This window comes from Columba livia, chromosome 5 (assembly GCF_036013475.1).
Source record: "Columba livia isolate bColLiv1 breed racing homer chromosome 5, bColLiv1.pat.W.v2, whole genome shotgun sequence".
Lineage (NCBI taxonomy): Eukaryota > Metazoa > Chordata > Aves > Columbiformes > Columbidae > Columba > Columba livia.
In genome coordinates this window covers 8,261,620-8,285,237 of record NC_088606.1, presented here as the reverse complement: position 1 = coordinate 8,285,237, position 23,618 = coordinate 8,261,620, and the positions used below count along the sequence as shown (strand labels likewise).

Here is a 23,618-nt window from a genome sequence, read left to right as displayed (position 1 = left end):
TAGGTTTATGCTTTAAATGTTTTATTTATTACCAAAATTTCCAGAAGCCAAATGTGGCATTTTTTTTAATCTGTAAAGATTTTCATGCATAAATTGAAACTTGTCAACTGCAACAGTCAAGTGGTTACTTTAGAAGAGACACTTGAATAGAGACAAACATCCAGAATACAAACAGCTGTATCTGAATTAACAAAACTTGTCTATTACTAACCTTATAAAGCAGGACGTGCTTTCCCTTTTATCAAAACCAAGCTGACAGATCTGCCTTTATACACACCCAACAGAATAAACTCTGTTATCGGCAAGGACGTTTTCCTTAAACAATAGAAAAAAAATACAAAGCAAAGAATGGAGTGACTGTCCATAAACCAGTCTATACTTCAGTCCTCTTTAATCTACTTCTTCAATGGTTGGGCCACCGGAGCCACCTGCTCCAGCCCCTCCAGCTCCCTGGTACAATTTTGTGACGATCGGGTTGCAGAGTTTCTCCAGCTCTTTCTGCTTGTGCTCATACTCTTCCTTCTCCGCCATCTGGTTGCGATCAAGCCAAGAAACCACCTCCCGGCACTTGTCGAGCACTTTCTGCTTGTCCTGGTCGCTGATCTTTCCCTTCAGTTTTTCATCCTCCACCGTCTGCTTCATGTTGTACGTATAGGACTCAAGGGAGTTCTTGGCTGACACCCGATCTCTGTTAGCTTCATCCTCTGCTTTGTATTTCTCTGCTTCTTGCACCATACGGTCGATGTCATCCTTGCTAAGGCGACCCTTGTCATTGGTGATGGTGATCTTGTTCTCCTTACCCGTGCTCTTGTCCACAGCGCTGACATTCAGGATACCATTGGCATCGATGTCAAAAGTGACCTCGATCTGGGGAACCCCACGGGGTGCTGGGGGGATGCCCGTTAGGTCAAACTTGCCCAGCAAGTTGTTGTCTTTTGTCATAGCCCTCTCACCCTCGTATACCTGGACCAGGACGCTGCTCTGGTTGTCTGAGTAGGTGGTGAAGGTCTGGGTTTGTTTGGTGGGAATGGTGGTGTTGCGCTTGATGAGAGCTGTCATCACTCCCCCAGCTGTCTCGATGCCCAGGGACAGAGGGGTGACATCCAACAGGAGCAGATCCTGCACATTCTCAGACTTGTCTCCCATAAGGATAGCAGCTTGTACAGCAGCGCCATAAGCAACAGCCTCATCAGGATTGATGCTCTTGTTGAGCTCTTTACCATTGAAGAAGTCCTGTAGCAGTTTTTGGATCTTTGGGATACGAGTGGAGCCACCCACCAGCACGATCTCCTGGATCTGGCCCTTGTCTAGCTTGGCATCACGCAGGGCCTTCTCCACCGGCTCCAGGGTGCCACGGAAGAGATCGGCATTGAGCTCCTCAAAGCGGGCACGAGTTATGGAGGTGTAGAAGTCGATGCCCTCGTAGAGGGAGTCAATCTCAATGCTAGCTTGTGTGGAAGAGCTGAGGGTGCGCTTCGCCCTCTCACAAGCCGTACGCAGCCGCCTCACCGCTCGCTTGTTGCCAGCAATGTCACGCTTGTGCTTACGCTTGAATTCTTCCACAAAATGGTTCACCATGCGGTTGTCAAAGTCCTCCCCACCCAGATGGGTGTCACCAGCTGTGGACTTGACCTCAAAGATGCCATCCTCAATGGTAAGGATGGACACATCAAAAGTGCCCCCTCCCAAGTCAAAGATGAGCACATTCTTCTCACCAGCCCGGGTACCTTTCTTGTCCAAGCCATAGGCTATAGCAGCTGCTGTGGGCTCGTTGATAATACGCATCACATTAAGGCCAGTGATGGTGCCAGCATCTTTGGTGGCCTGGCGCTGGGAGTCATTGAAGTAAGCAGGCACTGTGATGACAGCATTCTGTACCTTGCGCCCCAGATAGGCCTCCGCAATCTCCTTCATCTTGGTAAGCACCATGGAGCTGATCTCCTCCGGGAAGAAGGTCTTCATCTCGCCCTTGTACTCCACCTGCACCTTGGGCTTGCCGCCCTCATTCACCACACGGAAGGGCCAATGCTTCATGTCAGCCTGCACCGTGGGGTCGTCATACTTGCGGCCAATGAGACGCTTGGCATCAAAGATGGTGTTGGTGGGGTTCATTGCCACCTGGTTCTTGGCAGCATCCCCGATGAGGCGCTCGGTATCAGTGAAGGCCACATAGCTGGGTGTGGTGCGGTTGCCCTGGTCGTTGGCGATGATCTCCACTTTGCCATGCTGGAAGACGCCCACGCAGGAGTACGTGGTGCCCAGGTCGATGCCGATCGCCGGCCCTTTGCCAGACATGGTGACGGGTTCTCTATGCTCGGCTGCTCACTCGCTGTCCCGCCGCCCGCTCTCGTTCCCGCCGCGGCGCGATGTGCCGGGACCCCGTCGCTCCCGCCCGCTTTATAGCCCGCTCAGCCGTCTTCTGGAACCTGCCAGAACCCTGCTGGCCAATCTAGACGCCCGCCTACCAACCACTGACCAATCGCGACCGTGAGTCACGGAGCAGTGCCCGCCCCCAGGTTTCTAGCCAATCAGAAGCGTGGCACCCACCCGTCAAGCCCAACCCTCCCCTCTGCACGGCGGCCAGGCCGTACTTCTTCCTGGCTTTTTCTCGAGCCGTCTCGGCTTGCAATCTGCGCCACCACCCCCGCCCAATCAGCGCTCGCGTTTCGCATTCGCCCCGCCCCCTCCCCGAAACGCTGCTGGAAAGTTCCAGTGGACGTTAGGGGATCGACGTCAGCGTTACCCAATGGCGATCGGGCAGCCCCGGTCGGGGCGGGGTTCGCCGCGGCGGGGTGGGCTGGGTCGCGCGCCCCTTCCTCCTCCTCCCCCGGTTCCGTCTCCCCCTGAGGGGCGCGGGGGTTGAGGCGGGAGGGGGAGCGGGGCCGCTCAAGTGTTTGTGATTCCTGAAAGTTCAGCCCGGCGCTGCGTGTCAACCCGCAGCCGGCCGCCAGCTGCCGGGGAATTTACCCTTATTTGGTCGCAAGGCGGCAGAAATTCAACTCTCACACACACAAACCCCCGTTCCCGCCCCCTCTCCTTCCAGCCTCCCCCAGTCTCGTCACGGCGAACCCGCCGCCGCGACCCCCGTGAGGCAAAACCCTCCGCAGCGGGGGCGACTTCGCCCCGCCCCGCTAGGGCAGAGGGGGAGTTCCGCGCCCGCGAAGGCCGTTTTTAGCCTTATTTCGGCTGAAGGTGGCGGGCTGACAGCCCCCCTCGCCCGGCCGCCCTCAGCAGCCGCCCCGAGCGCCGGGAACCCGCGGTGAGGGAGCCCGGCCCGGGTGGGAAGGCAGGGAACGGCGCCCGGCGTTCCCCTCTCAAAGTCGGGGTTTGGGGAGCTCTGGTGCCGCCTGTTTTCTGCCCGGTGACCATTCTTGAAACGCCTCCAAAATTTTTCTCTGTTGTGCTAATGTAAAATGTCGTCACGCCTAAATTTAGCGAAAGCTACGAAGCTATTGACTCGGAGCTAGGCAAGCGCTTTGATGGAAATATATTAAACATGAAAATCTGCTGCGGTTCCTCCAAATTATTCCTCCTTACTTTGAGACAAATACTTCAAAGTACTCCAGTTGTAGTGAGGACAGCAAAATACTCAGATTTTTTTTCCCTTGGAGGCTTAGCGAGTAGCTCCTTTTCGATAGCTACTTCAAAAGTGTGGCTGAAAGTCTGCTACCCCTAGACCATCCGTGTTATGTGAGAGAGGGATTTAAACCACTGTGTATTTAAATCATCTTTCATTAGCTTTGTCTCCAGCCTTCAGCATTGTGCTACAGCAGCCCTCACAGAAAATGTGTTACAGCTTTTCCCAGGCTGATTTGTGTTCATGCTGTTATTACAGATACTCTTAACTCCCATTCGAAACCTCCCTTGTTTCAATTAGTATATTTTCCAAAGCCTTTTTACAGGACATGAGGATTCCACCCCTTTTGTGTGGTATGTGTGCCTGTAGTTTTGAGATGGAAGAGCTTCAATTTCTGATGATAAATATTGTACATGCTTAAATAACTATTATTCTTTTACAGATCCTGGTACTTTTTCACATGGGCTCTGACTTTGGAGAAATCGGAAAGAAGTCAATGGAGAATGGAAACCGTCAGCTCTCCCCGCTGCCACCAGGAGCTGTTCTGTATATGCCGTATGCATATTTCTTTGATGGGAAGGGTGTCGGTTTCTCTTGTAGTTAGACCAGTAACTGATTCATCACTGAACTAGCTATTCCTGTAATTCACTACTACTTCATTCAGTTGATTGTGTTATATAGAGCAGGGAGAAATGCCAAAGCAATACAAAGAAAGTTGGTTGATAAATTCAGTTTCAGCTGAAAAGTTGATGTTATTTATTATTTGTATTCTTGGGAGGGTTGTCCCTTAGGAGCACTAGTCATGCACAAGAACCCTGTTTTGGTAGCTGCAGTACAAACTCAGACCCTGTTATTTCAGAGTAAAAAGAAGATTCCTTCGTCAAAAATGTATGTACAGAAACAAGAGATGGAGAAAACAAATACACTAAGAAATAGCACAACAAAATTCATTAACACAATAAGCGTTTGCAGCAAAATTAATTTGATATCTCATCTAAGTGTATCTGTAGTCAAACAGGTTTTATCAAATTTAGAAGCAACATTTCATTACTTTGGCCCAGAGCTTTTAGTCATATATTTTTATCAGCCCAGGAACAAAATATTTACAACTCCAGACAAAACTTGTTTGGGGTTTCCTTGGCCCAATAACTAGTAAGGCCCTGGTACGGTTGTGCTGATACCCAGATGTGCTGATAACCTGCTAAAGAGGTGTTTGCATTGACTGGATTGCTGCTTACCCTGATATTACTCCCTCAGTTGTATTTATTTCATCATTTGAATTGTTGTTTTGCTGTAGTAAATTTTGGGAAAAGATCTTGGGGGAATGTATGAGCATGCCACTTTAATGGTAATGGTGTAAATTACACACTCGTGGCCGTTCTCAGGAAAAATCAAAAGGTCTGTAGACTCAAGCTACCAAATATTTAGTGTGTTGCAGAAATATTTCCATTCCAGTTGAGCATGCAAGTGCTGTTTTCTTCTTGCACAGCAATATGTATAGGTCTGAGCTGCTTTTTAAGCTTTTGCTCCTAATCAGAAGTTCACATTATGTTTCTGCCATAATCTCTCATCTTTTACCAATGTTCAGTCTAACTAGAGGGAGCCACCTCTAAAACCTCATTAGACTTATTCTCTCTCCTCAGCAGAGCTATTACGAGCCTGCTTTTTGTCAGCAGTTCTCTAAGACTTGCAGCACAATTTCTGAACTAGCTCATCTATGCAGTCATCCTCTCATATGGGAAGAGCCACATGATTTTCTTTTATGTTGCTTCATACGCAGTCCTGTTCTAGGTGAGCCAAACAGACTGGTTCAGAAATTAAAGACTGAGCTTTATGGTGAGGGCCTTGGCACAACTCTGGTTTTCCCTTTAACAAGACGTTCGCTCTTATTCCGTCATCCTGAATCTGTAAGCCGTACTTCATAGTAACTTCCAGAACAGCAAGTTGGTACTTCTGACAGTAGCAGGCCTCTTTCTGATCTATTTATTCATGTTTTGGATCGATGATCCCACGTCTCTTGTTGGGCAGCCTTATGTAATATGCTGTAGGCTATTCTCCATTACACCACCCAGCCAGAACTGAAGATGATATTTAGATTTCTTTAGTGAAGCAAGAGCTCAGTATCTGGAGCAGAACTGGGAACTCAACCCTTATCTTTATCTCGATAAAAGGAAGATTTCTTCCCCCACATATTTCATAAGGCAAGGTAGTATAAAAATAGGAGTGAACACAAGTTTACAGTTCAGTCAAACATCAGCCACTTGGATCATTATAATGATGAAGTTGAAATGAAATGGTCTGTTCAGGTTTGATGATCAGAAGACCTGAGACCTTAAATTCTGGGATCCATTTCCCCCATATCCACTTCCCTAGTAAAACTATCCAGCAAATTGCATAAATCAGGTTGTATTGGTGAGGGTAAATTAATTATTTTATAATAGAGCAATCTGTTTAGAAAAGTCTAAGCAACAACTGTTCTAAGAACAAATAATACCTTTTCATCACTGAAATTCTTAATCTCATTTATATTTGTGAATATATGTCTAGTAATTGGAATTCAGACAAGAACTGCCAGTCTGTGAAATGACAACAGATCTTTTGACAAGGTGCTGTTAACAACTGTAGTGTATGCGGGAGAAACTATGTAACTTTTTGGTGTTACTTTGTTTTTATATACTTCCACTTTTTGCACTTAGACGCTCCTTGTTATTTGAAAGGCAGCCATAATACCTGATCTTTTTAAAATAAGCATTCCTTTTTTATTGCAAATGACAAAATAAAGTTCGGCAAATCAGTATAACGTGTTTCAGCAAATTATGCAAATGCATGATCAGTAATATGGAAATGTTCAGAGTAGCAGAATATAGGGCACAGTAATTTGGTACTGCCAAACCAGAAGTTCAAAAATCACAAGTCAGATCTCTTTAAATTATAAACCTAGCTTAAAATTATAAACTTAAACAACGCATGCAGTTTTGTGCACCTTCTGGCTTTTTTAATCTTTAGCATATGCTCAGATTACACTTTTAGGATTTTCCATGTAATTTGCAGAGCTGTTTTTTTTAATAAATAAAATAGCTGATTATACCATCTCACAACTAAAACCAGACCGCCTCAGATTGATTAAACTCAATAAAATCATGGAAGTTGTCAGCACTGATTAAACTAATGCTTGATATTTCGAGGAATAATTAAGTGGATTTCAAGTGCATTTATTTACATAGACTTCTGACGGTTTGCTGAGGCATGATTAAAAGCTGAGGTTAGTATCACTAGTGCTAACTAGATAAACTGGTGTGCTGTGTATTTTAGGCAGTCAGTTCTTTACTTTCCTATAACTGCAGTTTCCTTTTCTTGCAGCCAGGGCCAGCTCTACTGACACTAATAAGTAAGGGACTTTAAAGCAGATAGTTTGCAAGCAAGCGTAAAATCATATCAGAAAAAGACCTCAATAGGTCATTTAGTCTCATTTTGTGTCTAACCAAAATTTCCTTTCTTGCAATTTAAGGCAATTATTTCTATTCCCATCGATTGTGGATATGAGAAAAATACCTTGTTCCATTTTTCTTTGCAACCAGCTTTTATATATATGAAAATTGTGCTTCCCCACTACCATCTCTTCTGGAAGATGACCTAAAATAATTCGATCTGTGCTCAAAGGCAAAGTTTTCTCAGCTTCCAGGCATTCTCATTGCTTTCTCCTGGATTCTCTGCATGCAACTTCTATCTTGTTTTTCAAGTGCTGTGATCAAAACTGGAGACGTTACAAGCTCACGCCTTAGCAGTTCTGAGGGAGCAGATTATACTCCAATTTAAACCTTTCAGGTTTTACGTTTATTTGCAACAGCATGTTGTTGCAGACTCATTTTCAGAATTTGAACCAAAATAACACATGGATTCACACACCTCTTCCCTTGCCTCCTCCCCTCGCCCAAATGAGATCCAGAGCTTGCAATAGGGCAGTTGATGGCTCTTCAGCACCTTCTGTGCCCCACTGTCCCTGTGCTCACACACACACCTTGGTCGGTGACAGTCATGTCCCCCCACCCTGGGGCACGGTGACTCCTCACGTTCACCCCCCTCCTCGGCTGGGGGGCAGGAGGGGGCAGGACCCTCAGCAAGGAGGTGCCCAGGCCCAGAGAAGCTGGGAAGCTTCTGAACCAGCTCGTAATGACCACAACCAGATCTGACCAGGCTATAAACCGGGGTACCATCAAAGACCTTTTATGGGTGGCCTTTTGGGAGTAGCGGGTCTGTAAACAGAGCCCTCCCCTGAGATCAGGGACTCTGTCAAAGGAGAATTCTCAGGACTGAGAGCCCTCACCTTCCCCTCGGTGGGGGATTTTCTTCTGGATATATCTTTGAGTGAGCGCTTGTCCATCCTGGGCAAGCAGTTTTTTTTTTCTGGGTAACCTTGAGTGAAAGAGGCCTCTTGTTTTTGTGAGTGAATGCATGCACGCTGTGGGTCATTATTCTTGTGTGGTCATACAGTAATAATATCCTCAAGTGGTATCTGAACCCATGTTTTATAATGCTGCTGGAGTGCAGAATGATTTTGGATAAACCCCATTTTTAGTTGGTTTCTTTGCTAAACAGTTCTGGCTATAATAAAGTCTGTTTGGAGCTTGTTGCCTCCCTAAACTGACTTTTGGGGTGCCTCCGTGACAGCAGCCGTTCCTTTACTTGCACAGCTAATGATTCCTGCTTGCACTTGTTCCTGTTAAATAACATCATATGTTTCCACATCATGTCTGCACCTTGCCAGGATTATTTTGAAGTCTAATCTTACCTTCTAATATATTTGAAGTCGAACTGTGCTTGGTCTTGTTTTAAGGTATTAGAGGGGTGAATAAATGAAAACAGATCATTTTGTTTAGAACTGCTGTGAATGGGGTTAAACAACACACTGTAATTATTGCCAGTAACTGTAAAGCTGGAAAATTATGAGTCTTAAACAAGGGAAATGGTGTACTGTAAACACAGGGAAAGACCAGTACTTCATACTCAGAGATCAATATAATTTGACTAATCTCTCACATGCACTTAAATGCTTATTTTCTCATTCCTATGATTATTTGATTTTTACTCATCTCAGTTTTCCTCCTTGTCGTTCTCAGCAGGTGAATGGGAAACACGCAGGAGCAGATGAAGCAAGTAATAACTGGAACTTCACCCTGTTGGTGGGACTGGCATTAATTCAGGTATAAAATGGAATTAAATGAGAATAATAAGCAGATTTGTAAGAATATTTTATTAAAGATACTGTATCAAAGCACAGAATAAGCTTTAAAGATGATGAAAACTAACCTGGAATGTCTTCACTTATAACTCTACATAAGCTACAAATAATTGCTAACTTACAGAACAGTGACAGCCTGTTCTACATGTCCTACGCTCAAGTATACTGTTGAAGGCTTAAAGATAGGTGATGCTATAAACATATTTCCCTTCTCTCCTCTGCTTCGTGCCAGTCCTACCTGTTCTCTACAGAAAACACATCCCATTTTCTATTAGATTTCCCAGCTATATTGTACCTTCTCCCTGAGAAGTCCCCAGCGGTATTTGGCTTTGTCCAGATATTCCCTCTCTTCCCCTTTGCTCCAGCACAGCCACTGGGACAGAAGCGCTGGCATTCTGGTGTTGCACAGAAGGCTTTTAGAATGCCTATATGTGTTAATAGAGCTGGTACCTTCAACATCTATATGCTGAAATGTTTGGAGCTATGTAATTAGATTAAGCAACCACATTCAAAGATACCTGAACATCTTTTCTTGCATTTGTTTAGCAACTTTATAAACTCAAAAAATGAGTAAAGCAAGCACAGACACATGCCCTATACAAGCTGCAATACAGACAATACTTTACACACTTCATAACAACAGTAATGAAAATTATGCCAATTATAAGTAAAATTATAGACAGAGTCTTCTTGAGATAACAGTTATACTGAACAATGAAACATCCTTTTATCGTCATGAGTAGAATTAGTAAGATGCATAACTAGAGCAGAATATAGATCAGCATTTTTAGTCTGCTTACATGTCTCAATCTAAGCAACTGTTGTCTGGGAGAAGCAAAAGAAATCAATATTGTTTTAACCTATGCTGGTCCTATTTTGAAACATTTACTGCTTTGTTTGTTTGTTTCTGGGTTTTTTGTTGTGTTTGTTTGTTTGGTTTTGGGTTTTTGTGGGGGTTTTTTTGTGTTTTTGTTTGTTTTTCATTAGGGTCTTTTCCCCATTATTTCAGCTGGAAACTTTAGGATTCCTAAAATGCTCAAATCTGAACATGAATGCCTGATTCTCCTCTTCAAGCCAGCTTTTGCAAGGCTTAGATCCAGAACAAGGTGCACGCTGTGCCCTGTGAAGATTAGTTCGCATTTACTCATCTCCTTGTTGGTCAAAATTTTTCACCATTCTTGTAATAAAACCAGAGCACCATTTCCTTACTCGCCACATACAAGCACTGTGCTCCATGGAAGGTCCTCTTCAGTTTGCAAATGATGATCATGGCAGCAGAGGGAATACCAGGTCAGCTGGATCTTTCTCACCTCCTGTCCTTCCTCAGGGACCCTCTGTCCTCAGTTTTTATAAGATTTTTTTTCACCTTGTACTCTTTTTTTATTTATTTTTTTTTCTTAAGCTCTTCATAGTTTAGCATTGTAACTGTCTGAAAATACATGGGTTTAGTTCATGAGTACACACTTCTAATGTTTGAACTAAAAAATCTAAACAGTCTTTTGACAGAAGCTCTAAGAAGCCTCATTGCAGAAGAGCACTCCAGCACATGAATAGCAAATCCTGCAAACTCCTTTCAGTGCAGCCCTTAACACCTGGCATCTGCCTCTTTTGGCTGTCTGCTCTGCGAATGAAGACTTCAAATTTATTTTTAACAGGTGTAAGTAGTAGTCACAAGGAAATAAGTTTTATAATACAGAGAAGAGTCCAAAATGAACTTTTACTGCGTGTTCTAATTTGACTGCTTTGGTGCCTTTTGCGACTGCTGCAGTATGTCAAAAAAGCAAAGGTGGTGCCAATTCAGATCTGGCACACGCGGTTCTGAGTTTTTATGAAATCTTTTGCCGACCAGTTCTTCCTCATGTCTTCTTCAAACCTGGTTCTCTCAGTTGTTCAGAAGCTTAGAAGTCCCTATTTCACTACTGCCATGCAGAAAAGAAATGCAAGAAAAATATTAAAAGTCAGAAGCCCACAGTCCAGTACTATATTTGCTAGCATGATGTGGTCCCTCCCACCTCACTATGGTGTGGTTTTGCTCTAAATACCCAGCCTTCAGTTATATTCAGAGCACCCGCCACAGTCAGGAACTCTGTTTAAAAGCCATACAGTTCATTTCCTTCCACCCCTACCCCACCAACACACAACCTTAAACAATGTTTTGATCTTGTTTCAGAAACTTTTGTTTCTCCTTTGCCTTCCATTTTCAAAACAGCTAAAGATTTGCTGAAAAAAACCCTCCACTTCCCAAGCCTCTCACAAGTTATTTTCTATACAGTATGTGTTACTTTCCAGCAGAGGTTTATAGCTTGGCTAAGTGGATGCTCAAAAAATTGCACGAGTATTATTTTCCCTCAGCCTAGATTTCTCACAGTTTGGAACAGCCCCCATCCTGGAACACTGTTTCTTACTGCTTCATATTTGCCTCTTTTTTTAAAAAAATTCTTTTTTTCCTTGCCTAACTCAGAGGTAACTGTTATACATTTACTTAACCCCACTCACCAAATTCTTATTTTAGGTTAAATGCAGATGAAGTATAAAAGTATTTACAATTTCTGTGAGTCTCTTTCAATGAAACTGATTTATGACAAATATGAACAGCTTTGTATCTGATACAGACAGTCAAAAAACTGGAAATATGTGGATGTAACTTTTAAAGACAATCTTCAGGGTTTTTTTTTACTTAGTACGCTGACTTCTTACTCTGGATATGTAAATCACATTGTGCAAAGTATATGATTGTCCTGATTCTGGCTAATCTACACTTGAAGTTCCTATGTACACCAAGGCAGCCCTGGACCGAGTGGTTGTGTCTATATGGCAGAGCAGGAAAGGTTTGAAGGCTGCACGTGAAGCCAGGTTGATCAGCCGTCTGCATTACTTACCTGCTAGAGCGTCCTCAAGCTCAGCTCAGGGCTGAATTTCCTGGCACACCTTTGAGCAGAAAGCCTTGGGAGCCGTGCTCCGCACTCCAGTGAGCATTACAAGGCGCCCCATGTGACACGCGGCCAGGCCCTCACAGCACAGGCCAGGCCCAGAATTGTTTGCATGTTGTGTCTGCCCTCTGTGCCACAAGTCACATACTTGATGGTGGGCAAAAATGAAAAAAAAAGCAATCTGGGACAAATTACAAATGGCTTTTGTTTCATGCCAGAAGGGTGATGTGAACATGGGGAAGAAGGTCTTGGGCAAACTGCTGGCTTCAAAGTGCTGCTGGTTTTGGCAGCAAGTACACACATGGTCCATGTAACTACTTAATATGCTCTGTGAATCTTGGAGGAGAATTCATTGGACTGATGCTGTTATCTCAAAGCAGCTCTTATATGACAAGCTCAAAGGTCAGGAAAGGGCTTTTTTGTTTGTAAACTAAAAAAGGAGAAAAAAAGGTATTCTAACTGCAGTATACATGTGAACATTATTTTTCCCCAGGCAACATCAGTGTTTAACGTTGGTGTTTATTAAGATGCCAGCCTGCATTTTACAGTTAAAGATGTCTGCTATTTGCAGATTATACACAGGTTATGTGGAATGACTGAGCATCTTTACACCACCTCCCTCAAATACACTGACTACGCTGCGTGGGACCACCTGAGTGTGGGAAGGTGGGTTGCCTGTGAATATTAAATCAGATTTTTCTGATGAGACTGCAAAAATACTGTTCATCAGTACCAACTGTGGTGGTGTCGTGTACATGCAGAACTCTGAACACTAGAGAACTGCCAGCATTGCTAATAGCTTTTAGCCCACAGTAAGCCAGATAAGAGGTAAAAATGTTGTGCCCTCCTCCCAGACTCTAAAATCCCCTAGCTACCCTAAAACCAGAAGTTGTTTTTGGAATACACAGCTGCAAGGGGATCTGCTTCACTCTTCACACAGTAAACTCTGCTCAACTGTAGAAACGTTGGAGCTTTTAAAATAGAAATACATATTTTTTCCAGCTAGCCACCAGATGGAGCTCATACCCCCCCAGCACACAAATCCATCCACGAACATCTGCAGAGTCAAAGCACTTCAGAGATGTTAGAAAGGATGCAGGTTTTTTCCACTTAATAAAAGTCAGAGGAAGTCTGTGATTAGCTGGATGTTTACAAATGAAAGGAGGATCTGGAGACAGATCAAAGATAATTCTCCAGATTTGGCATGAGATCAGGTTCCTGTACTAATAGCATCTGCATGGGTTTGACTGTTAGATTAAGTGGTTGAACTCGGTGTAACTCATCAAGTATTAATAATGCTTTTTTAATGCTTAGAGCATTTATTAGAAGTCTGAAGATTCATGCAGCTAAGGACCTGAAAAAACAAAAACAAAACAGCAACACCCCCCCCGAGCTAGTAAGATCTTCCAGGGTCCATTTAAAAGAGAAGCACCCACTGGGTTCTTCCTCACCCTGCTTTCTGCAATGTAAGGGGACTCCAGAAGCAAAGATAAGCACTGTTCCAAAATCTGAAGGATTTTGTGCTTCAAGCTTAATAAATAGGAACGGTAACGCTCAAAACTTGTTCTCTAATGATCTAAGTAGCTTGGATGGTCCAAGCAGACCATATATGTTTTTTACTGAGAAGTCCACAGTTCATTCAGGATCCCAGTGACTTTGTAGCAGCCTCAGTGACTGGGAAGAAAAGCAGGTCTGAGATAAAACATCGTGGTGTGTGAAATACACTGAGTTAATGTGTATGTGTTTTAAGGGACGTCTTTGTTTTGACTCTGAGTAACAAACCCACATAGCTTGTGAGGTCTGGAAGGCCACAGACTATTCCTACTTTCATAGTAATGCTCTGTTTGAAGTTAATATTTCTATTTGGGGTCTAAGCCACACTGAGCTTGATCAAATAAACATTCTCCAAAGGAAACTGCCTTTGAACTATTTAACTCTTCATTTGCCCAGCAAACTAAAGCTCAAAGAACTGTAACAATTACTGTGAGATTCCTTGTGTCTTGACTTATTTTTCAGTTTTTAACTTACTGTTCACCAGGACGTGTGTCTTCTCTAGCACACCTAACCATGTTAGCACCAGCCAGTAAAATCTAAGAGAAACACAACCCTGTCTGAAAGCAGACTAGGTGGGGCTAACCCTCAACACTTCCAGGCATGCCGACTGTGCCAGTGTCATGTTTTACAGCATATGTAAGTGTACACAAATTACATTATATTTAATCCATCTGATAACAATGCAGCTCAGAGATATGAGCTCTCTCCTGGGCTGTGGGACATATTAAGACATTTTCTGTATCAGTTCCAAGGGATCCTACCCTGCATCTCCTCCTTCTGCAATACTACTGTACCTATCCTTTTCCTGAAGGAGGGATATTCTAGATTTCATCTCTTAAAATGTTTCCACTTTGTATAAATAATAAAATATCAATGGCTAGAAACCAGAACCTCAGTAGTTTGGTAACTGGAACTCTCTGCCAGTAGGTACCAGTAGGAACCCCATAAGCAGGGAGGAAACAGGTACCATCTTTAGAATCCTGAATAAATGCTCTAACGATGACTTGTATAAAAGGAAGAGGAATAACCTATACCAGAAGTCTGGGGTATCTATTTGCAAAACCAAAAGTAATCTATGGTGTTCAGCAAACTCTATTTTTAGCCAGAGTATCTGCATTTCCACAAACTTTCACAGTTTCGGAGCTTTTGCCACAGAGAGAAGAACATAATATTATTTCTCCCATTTGTTTTCTGGGGAGTCAGAGGCAGAAGTCCCTCTGGTGACCACCCCCAATGTAGTGGGATGGTTACCTAAAAAAGGAGATAATTAGTATTACCAAGTTGTGTAGGTTCAGCTGAGCATGTGAGAAGTATTAAAAGAGGCATGTTCTTAGCCCTTGTCATTGCTCTAAAACAGAAAGAAAGTGTATCTTCCCATTTCAAAAAAACAAGAGGCAAACAGGAGAGCCAAAAGGATGAATTTTTAAAATAGCAACCTTGTCACAAGAGAAGATGCGGGACAAGAGATGGGGAAGACTGATTTTTGCATCTTTCATGTTGGCAGCGCTGCTGCTGCAGAGACCCTGGCAATTGCTGACACTGGTGGCAATTTGCCTGACAGGTTGAGAAACCAAGGAACTGCAGACAGTCCTGATTTCCAGTGGATTTCCCACAATCCACATGATTTCCAGGATTCAGAGGCCTTTAAGGAATGCCCTCTTCTCATTCATTGTCAGGAGTCTTGGGATGTCTAGAGAACCACAAGACATACTTATCTGCGATCATCTCTTTTCTGCAACCAAAAATAAAATACACCCCAAAATCTCATGGATGCAAATCACAGCCGAGTTTGAGTAAAAACAATAGCATCAGGACTTTGTCAGAGAGGGTAATTCTTAAACAGCTCTGAAAGGGATATTTTTTTTCTCCCATAGGAAATGCTAGATGCAGCATTGTTTTTGTGGTTGCAGCTGCAAGAAGATTTACTATAATTTTAGTATTCCAGAAGGCACAGGAAAGGATTAAACCTTTTTGTTTTCTTGCAAGAGAATCAAAGATACTGACCACTCCTGAAATTCTAGGTTCTTGGGGTAAGGTGTGCCTCACTAGCTATGCAAAACCAATGGACAGTTAAAATCTGGTCCTGGACTATCTGCTGATTACTAATTTCATAATTCTGTTACGTTTCCTTGAATACATGAATATGAAACTTAAATAGATATTTTCAACTACTTTTAGACATGGAATGTGCAGAAATGGCTGGAAATAGTTTCTCTGAAAGCATGATGTACAATATTGTTTTCCTATGACTTAAATAACAATTAAAAAAGCACAAAACCTACAAGACAGGTAGAGGTAAAATGACCCAAAAAAAGATCCGAAAGCATTTCTCTATTAAAGCTGGCACTAGTCATAAAAGTACACGAAAAGGAACATGGGTTGTTTGTTTCAGGGCTGAACACTTATAGTCATGATGAACTGACTCCCAAGTCATGAGCTCTGTTGCCCTGCAACAAATTAAGGTTTTTCTGCATGAAAAAATAAAATAAAATCACAATTAATTCCAGAGTTGTAGAAGTGACTATAACAGTGGAAGAAGACGCTTAATTTATAAAATGTGTCCTGTTTTTTGCCATGTTCCCCCTTCAAAATCTCAGCCTATTAACATGTCTCAAGAATACCCTGCACAGCAATATTTTAGAAGCTTTTTAGAAGTTGGAACAAAATACAAAAAAGTGATTTATAGCCGAGAACTACAGAAATGTCAACTTTTAAAAACATGTTCCTAATTTCTAGCCTTCAGCAGACTTTTATAAAGTTAAATTAGTCATGCTTCATCTTGTAGGTCTTTAAGTCTGTGGCAAGCATCAAATTGAGAATTAGGGAAGTGAGAATATTTGACTTTTAACCCTTTCAGATTAGGAAGCACATAAAAGCCAGAAGCAGGCACATGGGGACACTAACAAAGAGCGCCAGCATCTCCTTCCCTTACACAAGGAATCATCCCAAGCTTTCGGTGTTAGATCAAAAATGAGACGACTGTTTCCCATTGTCACAACACCCAAACAAGCACACTTAGTGTGTGGCAAGGGGCAGAGGGCAGCAGGGGAGCGGGGCCCAGCTGTTGAGCATGTGGGCAGCACAGCTGGACCCACAGCTGGAGGGCATGAAGACCGGAGAAGGTGGGAGCCATTCCTGGTGTTTGGTCAGGCAAGGGGCTCAGCTCATTCCTGGCCTCAGGCCAGGCCAACCACACAAAGCCAGTGGCCTGGGGTGCTACATAGTCTATTTTAAGAAAGACTAAGAAAGCTCCAGAGCATATTTGAGGGGGGAGCTGAACAGAGGAAGGTTTCCAGTTCTCACAAAGGGCACAGATAGCATAGATAGGTCTCATTTGTACCTAAGAGGCCGGGCTCCCTTTTCTTCTTATCAGTAAACAGGAGTGGAACATAAGAGTTCAACTTCCACAAGGATACTTGGGGAAGACAGAGAGTGAGTGAAGCTCAGGACATTGAACTAAGTTGCTTGAGTCCTGGCACAGCCTGTGTAACCAAAGGAGCTCCCCCCAGCTACTCAGTTCTCCCCTCGTGCCACCCCTTCTATTGTGCTAGCACAAGATTTGACATAGAGCTGGAGAGGGAAACACAGCGGGAAACTGATCCAGCCAAAAAATAGCCCCACAGGGGGAATAAAAAAAAGGCTGTTGTTTGATTCAGTTCATTGTAAAGCTACATAAATATGTGCTTGACAGTGGAGAGGGTGGCACGCGTGGGATACGAGCTGACTCTTGGTGGGGAGGGGGAAGGGGCTGCCAGGGCTGGAGGTGGCACTGCCTCAAGGAGCAAACTTACATCCTCACCAATAGCTGAGATACTCTTGATGATTTAGCACTAGTGTGTTCAAATACAACACTGTAGCCAAGGTATTCACTTTTATAACAATATATTTTTAATATATTCTCCAGGGAAGTATATTTTCTATATTACACTTTGGAAAAAAAAAAAAAGCAAGCTGAATTGTATTTTCTCCATAAACTGCAAAAATTGGAGAAGTCCCCTAATAAAAGCATAAATTCTTAGAATTCTGTTATATTTAATCTATTCAAATCCAGATTTCTCCATGGACCCGTTGGCTATAAATATCATTATACACATATGCAAATACTCTTTGAATTGACAAGTTGCCAATAAGCATTTACAAGTGCGTATATATATATTTTAATATTTGAAACGTCTCCTCTGAAACTGAAAAAGAAGCTTGACAGTTTTTGTGGCATTTTAAAGCTTATTCCGGGTCCTCGTGAATTCCCTCTTTTTAACTTTCAGCAAATCCTAAAAGCTAAGAGCTAGGCTGCCTACTTATAAATTATTTTCAGGGTCGCAGCCCACACCACCGCCAAAATGAGGAAAACAACAGAAAAGAGAGAGGTCCTCCAAAAATAAGAATAGCAAATCGTTTAAAAATATAAGTCAGAGCATCCAGCTCATCTTTTTCTTTCTGGCTACGCCCTGTGCAATGTAACACAATTACACCTCCTCTCTCAAGGATCCTTAAGTGCTTTAAGGGTTTTCCACTCTAACAGTCTGTGTGGCGCAAGAAGGAGATGCAAAGGAACTATGTTATGATGACTGAGAAGTCTTTCCTCTTTGTTAGAGGAAAGAGAACTCTAAATGAAGTATGTTTGCTTCACCTTGACTATCTTTCAAGTAACAGCAAGACTTCTAGGATATCATAACTGCAATTGCTTTTTTTTCAGGCCTGCTTTCATTCTGTCTCCACAGTAAATAATTTTATCATGGTAGGAGGGCTGAAACGGCATCATTTCACTCTCCTGTGGATGTCGTCCCATTCTGGGGAGAACAGCCCTGTCCCCAGGACTGACCAGCCCCAGGCTGCCTCAGTACCCCCCTTCTCCCCATTCACAGCAGCCAAATCTCTCCTGTCACTCCAGGCCTTTTCTTCAACAGTCCCATGCTGTTCCCTGCACGCTTTTACATGTGACCATAAACACTCTTGCCATCTACTCTCAAGCCAGGCTGTCTTGTTCATGCCTTAGTACCTTCGATTTGTTCTCCTATACTCTCCCTGATCACTTTTCAGGCTACTTTAATCATTCTGGTTTTCTCTGCCTACATACAAGTAGATCCACTCTTAATCTCCGCCGCAGTGCAGTTCGTGCTCATTTTGAGCCTTAGTCTGGACATTCACACACGTGAACTCCAAGACAGTAGGGTTTGTTTCGCAAGAACAGGAAAAAACATTATTTCAAGTTCAGTTGGAAAGGTTTAACAAACTTTCCTTTCAGAGGCTACTACAATACAGCTTGTAATTGAAAACCAAAGATACTCCAGAGTGTTTATAAAGTTAGATAGTACACATAAAACCCCTCATTCCCAGTTCCTCCATTTAACTTCTGTAGTTGGCAGGTCTGCTTACACTAGGACGTACCTTTTTTTGTGAAACTTTTTTTGGGGTCAAGTTCAGACCAACACATTGTAAAAACGGGCTCCTGACCCTTTGCAGGAGTCTCCTGGTTTGCAGAGGTCACCTCCTCCCTTTCAAGAGGTCTTTAATCTAAGCTCTGCCGTGGCCCTGCAGCCCTTCCAGCGCAGGCTGGCTGTACTGTGCGCAGCCCCAGCTCCCGGGCTGTGCCACAGTGAGCTCATCCCCGCAGCTCTCCCAGCCAAGCTGAGTCATTCTCACACCGGTCTCACAGGCGTCTACAGGACATTTTATCCACTCCTCCAGCCTCCCCCTCTGTGCCACCTCTGGAATTTGCTTCTCACTGCACGGCTCTAACCCTGCCCTCCCAACCTTCATCCATGCCTCCTCTCCAACTCAGCCTTCCTGCCTCCTCAGCACCACAAGACTCTTCTGCCAACTCCCCCAGTGCCCTCCAGTTCTCCCCCACCTCCCCTGGCTGCTTTTCCCAGTTCAGCCATAGCCAACACTGGAAGGACTAACCTGCATGTTGGAGAATTGCTGTGCAGTGTATTAACCCCTGCAACTCTTCCACTACAGCACTTAGACTACTTCATCTCTGAGGCAATCATTTGAAGAGTCTTATAATCGCCTTATCGTTGTACTAAAAACTGTTTAAAATACCCATCCTGCTTATTCGTTGAACGCTTACACACTGAGCTTCAGTCTGGGTTGGGATGGGGAACATGGAATAAATCCTAAGAAGGGGGAAACTCCGAATTAACTGAAATGCTGGAGTGCATTCATGTCTGTGGGCTTTTTGGCCCCCAGTGTTCTTCAGGACTTAGTTGGCTTCAGCATCACACAGGAGAATGTCGGACTGAGCAGTTATGGCAAAACGCTAATGGCGCAAACTGCACTTAAATCAGCCAGTGCCCAGGGAGCCAACTGCCAGCTCAGGACTGCAGTCTGGTGGTGGGTCCTCCATCACTGAAGAAACACACACATCTAACAACCAAGAGAAATTCTAATGCACATTTCAAACTGAATAAATTCAAGGCAACTCCTACTAATTTTAGTAGTTATAGTGGAAATCCTGAACTGTATTCATTTCTCTAAAGAATCTAACATGAAAGCTCGATTCCCCTTGTAATCACCAAGAAACAACAAGGGATCAAAACTAAACTCCGACAGCAACATGTATGTGAAATCCCTGGGCTAGACCCTCAGCTCCTGGTTTCTATTCCTCAACCCCACCACTGGCATGCGAGGTGATAAGAGTATTTTAGTTAAAAGGGACCTACAGTGATCACCTAGTTCCGACTGCCTTAATTTCTGATCTAAATTGCCTTCCTCCCTCCACAGCTCAGTGGGAAATTGCATTGATAAAACTGAAATCTGGGAGAAAGTACTGCTGGGTTTTATTTTTAATAGTTTCCTCCACCATTACAGATTAGGATCCTTTCCTCCCCCCATCAAAAATCATGCACTTAACAAACATTTAGACAGCTGGTGCCTAAGAGTCAAAGCCAGTTGTTCTCTCAAAGGCCAAATCATGTCAGCTGACACTTAGTAGGATTTTAAAATTCAATTAAATTAAGAGACAAGCTACAGAGATTAGGGCTATACTAGAATCAGAAAGAAATCTTAAGGCATAAAATGTCTTTACATTTATTAAGCAAACTCTGCAGTCTTTTCTTGTTATATTGTTGAAAAAAACAGAACATTCAGAAAGTACCATGAAAACAAGAAACAAACTGAGGTTCACATGAGCCAGACTCCCCCTTCCCCTCCCCGCCCCAGCAACAGGACTATATCTGCACACCCATCCCGCTTCTAACTTTCCAACACAAGCAGCAAGGCACCATTTACAGCTAAGCTGAAACACACCCTCTTCAGCACCCATCGCCATTCTGCGTCCCTAGCAATCCACCACAGCCACTCGTCCCGTGTATATTAGGATAAGCAGGTTATATATACCCACGCAGGTACAGATAAACGTCAGTTGAACAGTTCTGCTAGGACTTCAAGTCTGGGAAATGACCACTCTGCTGGGTTTTCCAAAGAGTCATTAATTAACTCCCTTTCTCTTGCGCACACCAGTCCAAGGCTGCCGGGTTTAACTGAGCCTACGTGCTCTTACCCCTGGGATGCACGTTCCAGCAAAGCCAAGAAGCAGAGGACCAAGACAGCCAGCTCTGCCCTTACAGCAGAGTCAGGATTATTTCTTGGCATTGTTTCTTTGTTTTGGGGTTGTTTTGTTTTTTTTGTTTTTCATTTTGAAAATTAATTTTGGGGATTATGCTCTTGCACATTAATCACTGTGATCTAAAATTTTCACATGAAGAAACAACACATGGAAATATTAAAGCACTCATCTTACGGATGTGGATCCGAGAACTGTTTAATAGCAGTCAGTGAAGGGGTAACATTGTGCTTTTAATCTACAGTTTAAAAATAATGATTTGTATATCTACTTAGTAAAACAATAAAATTAAGAACAGAAACTGATATTAGGAAACAGTGAAAATGTAATAATAAACACATGATGCTCTTCAAAGCTATATACTTAATGAGCCTAAATAGACACCTACAGTTAGGAGGGTCTTAAAAAAAAATAATAAAAAAGAGACTTAATTTCAATTTTTTTTGTCTTTTCAATTTTTGTCTACTACACTGTATGCCTTGCTTTGGTGTTCTTTCTGCTGCCAACTCAATGCTTTAACAGTATGTTTACGCTTACGTTCTTTTCAAATGCTTGGCATTATAGTGAGATCTCATATCTTTCCTCAAATTAAATTTTGCTCCACATACTCCACATGTATACAGGTGAACATCCATGTGCTGCTCCAGTTGCTCATTATTTGGGAATATCTGAAAGCAGACCTGGCATATAGTCTCTCCAGCTGATAAATGAGATATCATATGCCGTACATGGTCATGTTTTCGGAAGTTTCCTTGATCACAAATGGAACAGACATACCTGGCCATGCCTTTGTGCATATCATTGTGGAGCCGCAACTGGCGCTCTCTTAAGAACTGCTTCCCACATGTCTGACAAACAAACTGTTTTTCCTTGGTATGAACAGTATAGTGTTCCCGCAAGTGGCAACGCTGATAAAATCCTTTCCCACAAAGATTGCAGAAATGCTTACGTCTGTGATCCCTCTCGTTCTCTTCCATCATGGAGTTCTTGAACAGATCTTGCTCCAGGCAGTTTGACATATGTTCAACCACTAGGTTTTCAGTTTCAAAACGCTGACCGCAATTAGGGCATCGGAAAGGACAGGCAGAATGCTTGTATAATTGTTTTTTTTGAAGGCTGTTCATTTGGAAATGACTGTCCCTGAAGTCCTCCAGCATCTCTGCAAACATCATGTCCCTTATTTCTGACTGCTCCTCCGGGTTCTCTTCTAAGTCCATTTTCTCCTCAGCATTTCTGATACCATTCATGGTCAGATCCTGGGGCTCTCCACAGGTCTGCGCATGATCCTGTAACTGCTTGCCTTTGACCAGTATTTGACCACACTTGCCACAAGCACATATATTTTCTATGTGTTTGGATAAATAATGAGAAGACAAATCTTCCTCGGTGATTGTTAGCCCACAAAGTTCACAGGGAGCATTCTCCACATCTTCCTGCACCGAAGGAGCCTTCCTGTTAAGGTGCCGCGGACTTTTCAAACATTTTCTTTCATCCTCATCCATGGATAAACGGGGTTTTAAAGCCTTCCGACCATTTCTCTTCTCTCTGATCTCTTCTTCAACATAGTACCTGTAAAGCGGCTCTTCCTGTTCATCATCTAGGTCGTCGTTGTCGGAAGACTCATTGCAGTCTTTATCTGTCACCTTAATAATATTAAAATCCTTCAGCTCATCTGCAGGATTGTCCTCTGGTTCCATCTTGATGATAATCCTCTTCCTCTCAGAGGCTCTACTTCCTTCTTCACCTGATGTCTCGGAGGCAACCGTGCTGCTTTTTCTGCTTGTGACGTTTGATGCGGGAGAGGAAGAACCATCCGCAGTTTGGCTCGAGTCCCCCTTGTACTTTTCAGTTTGCGTGGAGATTATTTTAGAAATAGAGTCCTTTTCATTAAAGTCTATTTTTTCAGCGCTGTAGTACCTGGCACTTTGGTAAGAATGCCTGTTAGTGCACGTTAACACGTGCTCATCCAGTAGCTTTTCACAGCTAAAACTAAACCCACAGCTGTCGCAGGTGAAGCTTCTTCCAAAGCGGCGCGAGTGGGACACGCGCTCTTTTGTGTGAGAGAATTTGGACGTGGTGGTTTTTTTGCAGACATCAAACAGTTGTTCGGGGAAGCTGTTCAGCTGCAAAGCTTCTTCGTCAGGCTCTTTGTTATGGGATGTATTTACTGTTGAACTTGGCGGCTCCATGCCCCACCTGTTTGCTTCACTGCCATTTCTAGCAAGTGTGTCTTCATACATTCTCACGCCAAATATCATTTTACTATTCTGGGTGCTAGAAGCAGAAGATGAACATTTTAAACTAGATGAGTCTGTATCCTGTATATCTTCTAGACATTCAGGTACATTGTATAGCTGTAAATAGTTCATGGCCACTTTAAATTGCTCAAAATTGGCAGGGGCTGTCATAATTTTTCCTAAATACATGAACTGTAAAATAAGATCAAAGCATTCAGCGCTTATCTTCATGTTGCTTAGATTCAGCTGGGCTGTAGTGTGTTGATGGTTCATAAAAAACATCCTAAAATAAGAGCTGCAAGCAGCAAGAACTGCTTTATGTGCTTGGAAATAAATATCATCGATAGCGATACAGCAGTCGCACAGAAAGCCCCACTCTCTTTGGTTGTTTAGCTGCTGAAGGACATAGTTGCTGTGGCTGGTTCTTGCCATCTTGTACTTCAGTTACAGCCCTGCATAAAGAAGAAGACATCTGTTAAATCTCGAGCACAACAAGCAAAACGTACTTAAACGT

General features: G+C 43.2%; 2 protein-coding genes and 1 long non-coding RNA gene across 18 annotated transcripts in view; 1 reads left to right on the top strand and 2 right to left on the bottom strand.

The window, feature by feature from the left end:
• The window catches only part of ZBTB1 (zinc finger and BTB domain containing 1), a 65,115-nt gene that overhangs the window by 27,619 nt on the left and 13,878 nt on the right, over positions 1–23,618 (bottom strand). For 10 of the 15 annotated variants that reach the window (XM_065063275.1, XM_065063272.1, XM_065063274.1 and 7 more), the window contains one exon: positions 21,645–23,556. In XM_065063275.1, coding sequence (XP_064919347.1) covers positions 21,645–23,536 — 1,892 coding nt within the window. In that variant the 5' untranslated portion in view covers positions 23,537–23,556. Of the gene's footprint in view, positions 1–4,304; positions 8,752–8,813; positions 10,736–21,644; positions 23,557–23,618 lie in introns of those variants that run through there. The other 5 variants (XM_065063278.1, XM_065063281.1, XM_065063279.1 and 2 more) reach the window with 5 other exon arrangements.
• HSPA2 (heat shock protein family A (Hsp70) member 2) lies at positions 5–2,627 on the bottom strand. Its single transcript, XM_005506375.2, has one exon. The coding sequence runs from the start codon at positions 2,293–2,295 to the stop codon at positions 391–393; it is 1,905 nt and encodes a 634-aa protein (XP_005506432.1). The 5' UTR covers positions 2,296–2,627; the 3' UTR covers positions 5–390.
• On the top strand, positions 2,695–10,282 carry LOC110361580 (uncharacterized). 2 transcript variants are annotated; one of them, XR_010472718.1, is made up of 3 exons: positions 2,695–3,930; positions 4,020–4,132; positions 8,695–10,282. It is a non-coding gene; the product is annotated as an uncharacterized LOC110361580 (long non-coding RNA). The 2 variants fall into 2 exon arrangements; XR_010472717.1 differs by having other exon boundaries at positions 2,695–4,132.